Source organism: Populus euphratica, unplaced genomic scaffold, assembly GCF_000495115.2.
Source record: "Populus euphratica unplaced genomic scaffold, PopEup_1.0 scaffold4.1, whole genome shotgun sequence".
Classification (NCBI taxonomy): Eukaryota; Viridiplantae; Streptophyta; class Magnoliopsida; order Malpighiales; family Salicaceae; genus Populus; species Populus euphratica.
Genome location: NW_011499859.1, coordinates 10,617 through 23,104, shown reverse-complemented (window position 1 = coordinate 23,104; position 12,488 = coordinate 10,617). Strand labels below are relative to the sequence as shown.

Sequence of the window (12,488 nt, the reverse complement as noted above, 5' to 3'; positions counted from 1 at the left end):
TGTTTTTGGTTTTGCTCTCTCTCTCTCTCTCTTCTTAACTTGGCCACGAATGAAGTCTTTCTTTCTTTTCAGTGAATCCCTTCAGCAGCTAAATGGCTGGTCGTACTTATTTTCTTTGCTCGAAGTGTAAGGGAAGAAGGAAAAAGAAAAGGAAATAAAAACACTCGTGATTGATCTAAATAAAATATAAGAATACATGGCATCCTCGTTTACCTGTTACCCAAAAGGAATCTGCCATTACTAATTTGTCACGAGTTAGGTCTAGGTGGTTTCCATGAGTTTCTGGGTATGGTCTTTTTTATAAAAAGAAGAAGAAGAAGAAGAAGAAGCACAGTCGTAAAAACAATGGGTAGACTAGCACAGTTCAAAATTTAATTAAAAGAATGAGAGTTTAATTTAAAAAATGATAAAGTTAGCCAGTCACGCGTGGCATGTATGACTCTTTAAAAAAGTATAGCAGGCGCGATTATATTAAAAAAGAATAAAAGTTATAGCAGACGCGATTATATTAAAAAAGAATAAAAGTTGTTTTAAATCTAAAAAATAAATAAATATTAGTTTTAATCTTCGATTAGTATAATATTTATTTGAATTGAGATAATGATGATTGATAGATGATGAATAATCGATCTATCATAGTGAACATAAGGAATTGAGACTTATTGTAAAATAAAATAAAAATTCGATCTGCATTGTTAGGGATTAAGCTTGAATGGAACCACAGATATCAGTTTTTATCTCTTTATTTATTTTAAAGCTTTTTTTTTCTTTAAATTAGAACTAGACATTATGTCCTGGCTACGAAATCCAACATTTTTTTTCTTTTTTTCTTTTTAATGTTTGTTTATGGAATGGCCATATTTGTAAGTCCTTGTTTAAATTAAAATATATTTTATTAGTGGATTATTTGTTATTACAGAGTCTATTTTTAAATATGTTTTTTATTTAATATTAGTTAAATTTGATGATTTTTTTAATTATGCAAAATACATTTTTAATATTGACAAATATTTAATAATGATGAATATTAATTAATAAAAAATGAATAAAAGAGGACGTTGCTGTTACCGCTCCAAGATTGACCTTTTCTTCTATTCAACGGGAGAAAACTAGACTCCATTTGATTTTATGATAATTTAGAATATTATTGCTGAAATTAATAAACAACATGCAAAACCATTAATTAAGAGGGTGACTTGACTTGCCAGAAGAAACTTAAAAACTGTAAACCTTTGTCGTGAATTGGAACAATAACTTTTAAATTTAAATAAACGTTATCTTTATGAAATTGAAACTAATATTTATTTATTTTTTAATAATTATTTTTTAAATAAATAATTATTAATTGTGATAAAGATAATATTTATATATTTTTAAAATTTAAAATAACTTTTTAAAAAATTTAATAAAATTACATATATTATTATTATTATTTTAGAAAATTTCAAACGTCGCATATGACTCGTTAAAATATATTATTTCTTGAATAAGTTTAGAATTGTTTTATTTTACTGCTTGCAAAGTGCGGAGACGTTTCCTGCACCAAGGGCGGCTGGGAAGATTCCTCATATCTCCTTGAATCCTGCTTGCCAGTGAAGCAAGAACAGAAAGGGAAGGAAATGGAGTTTTTTTCTTTTGTTTTCAAAATAGCACGGCAGGAGTAAAATATTAAAAAAATAATATAGTCAAAATTTAATTGTGAAAATAACAGATTTTATAAAATCACATATATCATTTGTTCTTAAAAAAAAATATTTATTTATTTTTAAATTATTATTGTGATATAACACAATAAATAATAACATACTAGCATATTGGCCCACATTATGTAACAGGTCAAAAATAATTTTTTTTTTAAATGTAAAATAAATATGAAGAATAAAAAGAGTCAGAACCAAGCAGCTAGACTTAAATGTTGTTGGATCTGGCTGCGGTCAAAAATAATTTTTTTTTAAATGTAAAATAAACATGAAGAATAAAGAGTCAGAACCAAGCAACTAGACTTAAATGTTGTTGGATCTGGCTGCGGCGCCAAACTCAATATCCTTAAATTTGGAGGGCAAGACAATTATATCTGACGGCTCAGCGAGATCTAATAGCCTTAGATCTAAGGAACTGTCAAACTCAATATCATTGTGTAGGGTTGCCTTGTCAAACCTAAAAGCACGGAGTCTAGCTCAATAGTTAAACACAAGAGCTTTTGGGTTTGATAGCCTAACTAAATCCAATAACATTGGGTCTGGCCTCACGATCAAATCTAATATTTTTTAGTATAATTGCGAAGCTGGATCCAAGAAGCCTTAGGTGTGGTGGGAATGTCAGACCCAATAATATTGAGCCCAATTGAAGGAGCCTCGGGTCTGGCAAGAATGTTAGGCCCAAAAGTATTGGATCCGGCTCGGCAATCAGACCCTAAAGCATTAGGACAAATGCTATTAGGTGTGGTTGCGGTGTCTGAGTCAACCCTAATATCCCTAGGTCTGGTGGCCCAATCAGACTCAGTATCCTTGGATTTGATCACAGAGCTATGCTTAATATATTCCGGTAGGGCTACTCAGACAGATTCAATATCTTAGGGTTTGGATGCGAAGCTAGATCCAATATCCTTCAGCTTGGTGAGAATGTCAAACCTAATAGCATTTGCACATGACGGCTAAGCCAAACATTTTTTGACTAAAAAATAGTAAAAACAATGCCTTTTGATGCTACAATGTCTTCAACAATGCATACACTGTATGTTTATAGTATGGTCCACAATACAAACATTCTATGTATATAGTATATGCACAATGTTTTTCCTTGGATCTATCTATGAAGTCAGATCCAACAACATTGAGTCTGGCGGTTAAGTCAAACAGAACAATATTTTTTGACTAAAAATAAAAAGGACAACACCCCCTACTATTATATTATTGTCTATAGTGCAAATACTTTGTGTACAGTAAGATTCACAGTGCAAAAAGTTTATGTTCACGATACCTCTACACTGTTTTTTTAACATCTTTTAAAGTATAATATAATTTACCCTTAAATACTAACTTTTTAAGCTATTTATCTAGTCAACTTTATCCTAGTTGTATCCTACTTGGATTAAAAATTAGTTTTTAATGAAAAGAACAAGAGTGGCGAAAAAAAATTAACACGTTTATTTAGTCAAATACATAAAGAATTATATATACAAATAAATATTAAAATAAAATGTTGATCCAAATTAAAAATTAAATTAAAAAAATAAAAAATAAATATAAATTAAGATAACTGATACGTGTTGTTAGTACTCATTCAATTGTTTTTTATATTATGTGTTAACAATATTTTTATATATAAAAAAATTAAATTCAATCAAACTAAAAAAAAGTTTCGAGTACTATCCTTTTTTTTCTTATTAATATATTTCTCTCAACCAGAAATTATAATGTGATGAACTTCACTCAATAAAAATAAAAGATGATAAGAATAAATATTCAATAGGTTCTTAGGATAAAAAATAATTTTTTTACTTAAAACCTTTGTGTCATATTAATGTGATTTTTTCTTGGTAATTGTCTTATTAGAATGTTTATTTCAATGAAATTTAATTAAAAAGGAAGGACAAAATCACAATGGGTTAAATAAATAGTGGCTTAGAGCACTTGATCCAAAAAACAAAAAGAAACCCCTCTCGCGGGGCCTGCACGTGCAGGTATACACAACCGGCCCTTTTTTTGCTTTTGATTGGGAAAAAGGCGACAACCTGTTTTCACTTTTTTTTTTTTCATAAATAAATAAATAAATATAGGTAGAACATCGTTTATGGCAGCACACAATCCGCTCGTTAAATAAAATAATTTGATATAAATATTATTTATTTTAATAGTTTAAATTAGCATTAATATTTTAATAGTTTAAATTAATGTTAATGATATATTTATATTTTTATTGTCAAAATCAGTGATTTAAAAAAAAAAACATGAAAAAAATAACAAAAATAAATTTTTAAATCAAAATAAAATTAAAAAAATATTAAAAGATCAAAATTGTATAATTTTCATAAATAATTGTTTAAGTTAAATAATCAAAATACATCTTTTTTAAAACTTATAACACACCACTCATATTTTCTACTTTTCATTTTGATATTCTTTTTCAATCCCATTATTTCATAAAAAAACAAAATCAATTATTTTCTAATTAGAACTAATAAAAATTTAAAAATCAAAGTAAAATAATATAAAATTTTATTTAATTCATCCACATGAATAATGATGCAACATACAGCAAAAACCCATCATCATTTTTTTTAGATTAACATGGGGTCCAGACCAGCTTACGCTGCACCACGACTAATCCCATAGACCCTAAAGTTAACGGCCATGTAAGCCTCCAGTGGTCATCATATGAGCAACCAAGAACTCGAACCTGAGACTACAGAGGAAACAAACGTCTAGATCTCAAGTCCTTACCACTTGGCCACCACCTAGATGGTTAAAAACCCCTCATCATTAAGATTATAGGTAATTGCTACCCCTATATTTTTTTTATACCATTCATATTTTCTACTTTTCATTTTGATACCCTTCTTTTTCAATCCTATTATTTCATAAAAAAATAAAATCATCAATTGTTTTCTAATTAGAACTAATAAAAATTTAAAAATCAAAGTAAAATAATATAAAATTTTATTTAATTCATCCACATGAATAATGATGACAACACACAGCAAAAACCCGTCATCATTAAGATTAGGTAATTGCTACCCCTATATTTTTTTTAAAAAAAAAATTAATACCCGCCTAAAAATTCGATCATAAGGTTCGGGGATATACTGAAGCAAAGCTACAAAAGGCTTAAACAAAATCACATTTTCAGAGAAAAATAAAATCCCTAAAATAGATCGAAAAAATATTGATATTTAAATCATAGAATCTTCTGGTTCCAAGGGAGCCACCAAATATCAAAAGTGTACACATTGGCACCTAAACATGGTGCTTTTCTCCCTTCATTTTCCTGTTACTTCTTTCCCCTTCCAGAGAAGGATGAGAGCAGTCGTCACAAGCCTCCCTTGAATTGATTCCGGCAAGTTCTTGAGGAGCCTCAAGAATTCCACATCTAGGAAATTGAATTAGCTCGAGCTTCCTTGAGGCTCTACAAATCCGTATAGATATTATAACGAATATATAAATGATTTAACTTTAAGTTCTTCAAAGTAACAAGAAAGGTGAAAATAATAACATACCAGACGTTTAAAAGATCTGCTATTTGGTGATTTCTTTTTCTCCTCTACACGTGGTTTTGCACGATCCAAGGCCTGTGATACAAAGTGTGTTACTCTATATGAGCCCTTAACTATAATAAAAGGAAAAAAAAAAAAAAAACCTCTTCTTTTCTTTGAATCATTGACTAGCCAAAAACCATGCAAGGAAATTTGAGGGCCCTGAGAAATCAAAGTCCAGAAAGGACAGAGAAACGCGTTTCTTTTGGATAACTATCTGAACATGTTCCCATAATCCTTGGATACCAAAACGAGAATGGCTGAAAGAGAAATTTAAGCAAAGACTCGTCTGCAAAGCAAAACTCAACACTGCGCTTCTGTGGTCATTTAGGCAGCAGTTTCAGGAATTTCCTAGGAAATTGTTGGTTCTAGCCTTCCACTTAACTGACACCATTGCTGTGGCTTTACCTTTAGTTGCCTGTAATGGCAATATATTCCTGTCACTGTCACCAACCAAACAGCCATTCCAACTGCGGGCGTCAATAATGGATTTTATGAGTTAAGATCAAGTACAGCAGTACAGCCCTGCAAGGTCCAGGACCTATGTCAGTGAGTTGCTTGGCTTCCCTTGGGAAAAACAACAGCAACAATGCAACGACTCCTTTTCCCGCCTTTTCCCAATATCAACCGTAGACCTCTTCTAGCTTGATGGTTTTGTGCAGCTTAACATACCCAATTTCCTTCGTTCTTTCTTTCTTTTCTTTCTTGGGTTCATCTGGAGGCCCTATGGAGCAGCTATCCACTATCCCTAAACCCCACACCCTTCTAGGTTTGAATAAACCTTAACTTAACGCAGAGTGCTGATGCTGCACAGCCTGCTAGCAAGTAGCAACATGGTAGCTTAAGACCAAATGCGCAGCAAAAGCATGAACCCGCACTAAATTTATTTGGTTGTGAAAGAACCGTCTTTCCTGTCAGACCTAAATTTCTTCAGACTACTTTAAAATAATTATTTTTCACCAAGGAGAAAACTGAGCAAGCAAAGTCAACTGCGAAAGATGAAAATTTTACCTGAATCATAGATTCTACACGTCTTCGCATGCGAGTATGCATAAAACCCTCCGAGCACTGTTGAGGAAAGTGCATCAAATAATTATGTGTTTAGGTGGGGCAGATTAAAGGAAGCAGGAGCACAACCATAGATCCATACACTATTATTTTTATCAAAGGTTCTTATAAAACAACAATAGAAACTAAAATTTGATTGGCTCGAATGATGAATTTATGTATCTAATTACTTTGAACCGCACATTAGCAACAAGGAAAAACAAAAACAAGTTCAAAAAAAGAGTCAAGTCAAGTTTCAGTGCAAAGAACACAAAAGATCTTGCCAGGTACAATCTATAATACTATTTTGATTTCCTGATTAACAGAGTAAACCATCTAACTGATCATCACAGAATTGTATTTTTGATCATGCAAACTCTGGTTAACTCCTAGGTCCAAATTCCAAAACCATTGTGAAAAATAATTATTGCACCGCCACATAGCATGACAGAAATTAGAGAAACAAAATTACAATAAGAGGGCAGTGTTGCATGTTGAAGTCCTGATGTAGCAAGCCAATAAAACTTTTGAATTTTTTTTTATCAACCTAAAACCCTTGTTTTGTACATTTTGGGTAGAAAAGGCCATAAAAACTTTCCTTGTTCATGCATATTGCAACAAGGACTTTGTGAGTTATGCATAAAGATGAAATAAGTGATCTTTTCTGTCAGTGTGTGTTTGTGTTTGTTATTCGACATTCCAAAATATGTGAAAGAGCTACAGGTGACAAAATAAAAAGTGGGAGCAATCTGCAGAAACCTCACCTTAACATGATAACTAACATATGCATGAAATGTTGATAAATTCCACACTGTCCGGTCCAACTTTTTGCCTTCCACATGACGAGGAAAAATGACTGCATTGTTTCATGTATGGCACAATTTGTTATGCTGCAATAAAAAAGGAGGGAACTAATTGTAGCTATTCCTGTGACATTACCAAAAGAAACAAATCCTGCATTTGCAGACAATGCTTCAGCAGGGGCTTCCTTCAATTCAAGAGGTGGGTTAGGAGACCACAAGCAAGGAGGAGCATTATTAAGTCCAGCTGTATGCCTGGCTTCGACAAATTCCTGGATGTAAATCAGAACTTTATAATGTTAAAAGAAAAATGTTAACCAAGAATAGTTACACAAGAATTTTGTGGCAAGCAGCCTAGGCAACAGAATTATAAGTAATTGTAATATTAGTATCTAAATAAAGTATGTAAGTGACAGTATCATCTCCTGCCCACAGATATACAATTTCTGAGAAGCAACATCGATCATTAAAACATAACTACATGTGGAGTACCTGAAGGAAGGAAGTAGCAAAAGCAATATCTATGGAATCCTTGAATCTCATGGGAAATACCACAGTAACCTTGTCTGGCTGCATTAAACAATTAAAGTTTCTCACTCAGTTAAATTTCAATCCATGATTGTTCTCATGTTACTAGATATGGGTCATATGACAAACAAACAATATGAAGTAACCCAGAAATTAATCTTTCAAAATAAACTAAAAGCCAAGGCGAGCTAGATAAAAAAATGGAATAGGAAGAGAGAGGAAGAAGACACAAAGGAGTAGGGCAGTTTCGAAAAATGACATTCCTAGAAGGTAACCACTGTACAATGCAAGTAATTCTTTTGATAAGGTGTACATGCATGTATTAATTAAGGCACACAGAGATTGCCAGCTGTTTCAAAATATGTGAAAAAAAAAAAAACCACAACCATCCCTACTGCATTTCCAACATACAAAATACATATAAATTAAGGACCACTGAATAAGAGGGAGAAAGAATCCCCTCTTTGCACCACAAAATGCTAGCTAAAATATTCTCCTTTCTATAGGTACAAAGGTAATTGCATGAAGGAAAATGAAGAAGTTCAAGGGACATATTTTATTCCCTTCCAACTTATGATCATACCTGAGGAACAAGGAAGAAAGACTCTTTGGACCGATGCACGAGGGCCAGAAGCCCATCAATACCAGGAATAACAGTCTTTGATGAAAGATGTTTTAAAACTACTCTTAATGGAGCACCTAGCACCACTTCCCTAACAGATGCAATCTTTACCAAGAGAGCATACCTGTGCTCTGCACAATATCAACAGTACACTTTCTAAGAACAACATTAATAACAGCCATTAAAATGAACAAAAACCTGAAACTTAATCACAACCTAATCCACACAAGAATCAACTAAAGTAGCAGAACTAATCCTGTAAAATAAAGAGAGAAATCAATGCATTCATGAGCAAAATGGAACATTCAAATTCGAGGAGTAGTTGGCTTGCAACTTTAATCATATGGTTGGTATGTAGAGCCCCCTACAATTGCAAAGAGAATAGATATTCAAGGTGAAAAAGAAAACAGCTGTACGAAATAGTCTCACCATCCAACTGATGAAAAGGGCTTTGTAATTGCATTTGCAGCAGCCACTCAATTCTCCACAATATATTGACACGATCATAATCCTATTAAACCTTTCTTGCAATACCCAATGCTGCTCACACTAATTTTTCTCAGTGAAGCATGGGATTAAAAAGGCCAGTAGAAGGAATAAAGGATAGAGAAAGCAATCAAACATCAGACATAAGCAGAGGAACGGGAGTGTGTAAGAGAAGAAGAAAAAGGAAGAATTCTACTATGATAAATATGCCAAAGCCTCTAAGGATGGCTGCTTAGGCTACAGCATAGTCTTTCTAAGGAATTGATAAAATAATGAATTAGCCCTTCCAAGTGAATGTCACAAATGTCCCAGGGCAATACCCCTGTCCTCCATTAGCAAAACATTTGGTCCACGTAATAAATGTATAAGATCTATCTCTCACTTAGAGGCTGCTAAAACTTCACAAGGGGGCATACAGATTTCAAGGGTGGAGTAGCAGAATGCTCCTAACAAATGAAAAGAAAAACCTTTTATATTACAAATCCGCTCTAGAAAGAAATAACATAAAGCAAACCTTAGAGAAATAACTAAGCTATTTCAGCAGGTAGTCGATGGAACTTTCCCTAGTATTTAATGGTAATATGGCCAGATATTTTTTAAACCAAACTTGAACTAGATGACAATCCAACAAAGGACCAAAAAGAAGAATATATAAGCAAAGCATAATCCTGCAATGGATGAACTTTTGAGGAAAAAAAAAGAAAGCAAACCAATGAAGCGGAGGATGCTTATCAAGTAACTCTTGGTGTCATCTTTCGCTAAAATGTAATGTAAGGCAATGTCATGTAATATGGTAATATGGAATGAAAATGTATTACAATATCCATGATGAGAAATAGCTTCAGTAACAGCTTAGCAGCAGCATCTCGAGTGGCAGTTAGCAGAGGCAATAGCAAGAATAACTCAACATGTGATTGTTAATAATTCACATGTGGTTTGTAAGTATCTGACAGTTAGAGTTAGTTAAGCATGGGAAGTTAGTTAGCATAGTCAGTTAGAAGGTATACCATAAATACTGTAAAGTGTAATTCTAGAGAAGGCAAGTGGTATGAGTTGACATTTCTGTAAAGTTTTGCAGAACCCTTTCTCCCCATTATTCTTCTAATTCTCTCTCAATTCTCTTCTTTCCTCTTCTCTTAACTTTCTTTTCTTCTCAAATCCTTGTTGTTAAGCAAGGATCATAACAAAATGATCCACTACATTCTACAAAACATGCTACCATCTTATAACATATACATCATAACAAGCAAATAATGACCTTAGGAAAGGAACTCGTAGAACCTTCATGAAGTGGAAGTTTCCCCAAATTGAGTTTCAAAGTGAGGTTAAAGCCATCTCGGGGAGGATCAAGAATCTGCACAACCACACCATAAGCAGCCTTTAAAGCTTCTATGGCTCCAAACGGAAGTCCACCTATGAAAACAGCTTCTGGAGGTGGGATTGGTAACGAAACGGATAACAGCAAGACATTTGGATTCTTCATTGACACCTAAAACAAGAAAGAAAGAGAACCCAACAAAGATATTATCTAAAATAAGCCAAGAAAACAAGGAAAACCCAGGACAGGAAACTAAAAAGGGGAATCTTGGTATTCACCAGAATATGGTAACGAACATCATCAAACTCCACCCAGTGGTAATCCAATTCAACTGCCTTTTCAAGACTGAAATCAACCCAGTTAAAAAAAATAAAATCAGCGGTGCAATAAACATCATTTCTTGGATGTGTACAAAGAGAGAGAAATGATAAGAAGACTCACTTTTGGACACGATTCAGTAATGTTTGAAGGAGAAATCTGGAATGGGACTGCAACAAAATCATTGATTTCTACTTTTAGCTCTGTGTTGTTTCAAGTCTGTCTCTCTCTCTCTCTCCGTGTATGTTCACTTTCTGTTTTCCAAGTGAAAGCGATTATGATGATGATAGAGAGAGCTGTGAGATCCTTCCTTTCTTTCCTCGGAGTTAACGTGAGAGAGGAGTCCTGTCTATCAGTGTTCAAAGAGGTGCTTAGGATTCTCCTCTCCTCTTCTCTCTGACTTTCACTTTCACTTTCACTATCACCAGTGAATCCTTCCCTTTTCTCTTATTTCTGTTAGAGCTACCCCACTTCTATTTTATTTATTTTCCGCCTGTAATGTTTTTCCTATTATCACAGCAGCCCCAAATATATAGGCTATAGTTTTAATTAAAGCCTCCTGTCTTCTTTTGAACCCCTAAAAGCATAGCTGGTAATGCTAGGAGGTTGGTTTGAGATCCGGACGACTCGGCTTCTGACTCAGGTAAGGTGTCAAAAAAATAATCAATTTAAAATGAAATTAGTAAACCTGTTAAAACTTGGTTTGAGTTTTTAAAAAATACACTAGTTAAATTGAGTTAATTTATTTAACCTATAATTCAAACCTTATGATAATTGAACTTAAGTGATATTTAATGAAATTCATAATAATTTATCTATGATAATATATTTTAAATTAAATGAGTTTCCTTTATGGGGTTGACAAATGCAAAACGTAATTAGAGGGTGATTTGTTTTTTTCTAGGGCAAATTTACAACGATGCAATTGTTTTAGTGAATTGAAGACGTTCATAAATAATGACCTAATTTACATTATCATTTTTATTTTCAATTTAGGATTCAATAAGTTTTTCTTCGAGATAGATAATTCGCTTTAATTGTTAAGTACTGCAGTTTTCGAGACTCGAGCATTGCTTGATTGAAACTGGAATGCAAGCGTTAAACTAACCCAGCTTGTATTAACACATCGTGTTAATATCGGACAAAGGTAAATTTAATCAGTGATTAACACACACACACACATATTAATGTTTGATAGTATTGTAGAAAATAAATTGAAAAATAATAGGTTTTGAGCTATTAACTTTTTGAAATAATATGATTTTTATTTTTATCAAATATTTTTTTGGTATTTAAAAAATATTGAAAATAATTTTTTTTCCTATTATACCCTGTTTCACTACACAGTTTATATGATTTAAAATGTACAATTGTTGTAATGTTTTGTATTTTAATGTAATTTCTAGCAATATTTAAACTAAAGCATCATAAGTATAAACGTAATTTATTATTTTCTAATACAATTATATGTTTTAAATTACACTATTAATATGTATAGATAAAAATAATAATATTTTTTTAATATGTATTCGGATTTAATTTAATAATTTTTTTTTAATAAGTATTCGGATTTAATTTAATGTTTTAATTGCAAGTTGACTATCCTTGAGAATTTCCTTTTTTATGTTGTTTTTGGTGATGCGTTAGTTTGAACTAGCACGCCGAATAGATTGATTGATTGCTATAGGTGCGAATAAATGCTAAAACAGATAGTTAATGATAACTAAAGAGCACTGAGACATTAAGGGATAGACCCAGATTAAAAAAAATTATAATTTTGCACCATGTTCTCCTATTTAATATTTTTATTTAATTATATACTTATATTCTTGTTAAAAAAAATTTAAACTGAAACAAAATAACTTGCCAGCATATGTTGTAATCCTATTAAAAACAGGTAGGAATTGAATCATACCCTATCAAATAATATCCCAATAACTTTTTTAATTAATTTATGTCATAATATAATTATGTACCCTCCAAATTTATTTTATAAAAATTATATACTTTTCTTTCTAATAAAAAATTCAAGAATAATAAAAAATAAAAAATTCAAAAATATTTCAAGGGCATGAGAAAACAAGCCTTTGAGTTGCAAAAGATCAAAATACTAGAAGA

The 12,488-nt window shown here is 32.1% G+C and overlaps 1 protein-coding gene across 4 annotated transcripts; it reads right to left on the bottom strand.

The window, feature by feature from the left end:
- Window positions 1-4,826: 4,826 nt before the first annotated feature.
- LOC105124116 (actin-related protein 2/3 complex subunit 2A-like) lies at window positions 4,827-10,800 on the bottom strand. Of its 4 annotated transcripts, XM_011023981.1 has the most exons (10): window positions 10,494-10,799; window positions 10,331-10,397; window positions 10,016-10,223; window positions 8,210-8,379; window positions 7,591-7,668; window positions 7,238-7,370; window positions 7,063-7,154; window positions 6,263-6,319; window positions 5,216-5,287; window positions 4,827-5,124 (listed from the first exon to the last, which is right to left on the bottom strand). In XM_011023981.1, exons 1-10 carry the CDS (start codon window positions 10,553-10,555, stop codon window positions 5,089-5,091), a joined length of 975 nt encoding a protein of 324 aa, XP_011022283.1. In that variant the 5' UTR covers window positions 10,556-10,799; the 3' UTR covers window positions 4,827-5,088. The 4 variants fall into 4 exon arrangements, with proteins under 4 accessions (XP_011022283.1, XP_011022286.1, XP_011022285.1 ...); XM_011023984.1 differs by lacking the exon at window positions 8,210-8,379 and having other exon boundaries at window positions 9,993-10,223; window positions 10,494-10,800; XM_011023983.1 differs by lacking the exons at window positions 4,827-5,124; window positions 5,216-5,287 and adding an exon at window positions 5,318-5,776 and having other exon boundaries at window positions 10,494-10,800.
- Window positions 10,801-12,488: the final 1,688 nt, after the last annotated feature.

Coding starts and splice junctions, on each gene's coding strand:
- LOC105124116 (XM_011023981.1), bottom strand. CDS start 10,555: ATGATTTTGTTGCAGTCCCATTCCAGATTTCTCCTTCAAACATTACTG. Junction 7,155..7,237: donor TGCAGGATTTGTTTCTTTTG/GTAATGTCACAG, acceptor GAAACAATGCAG/TCATTTTTCCTCGTCATGTG. Junction 6,320..7,062: donor ATGTTAGTTATCATGTTAAG/GTGAGGTTTCTG, acceptor TTTCCTCAACAG/TGCTCGGAGGGTTTTATGCA.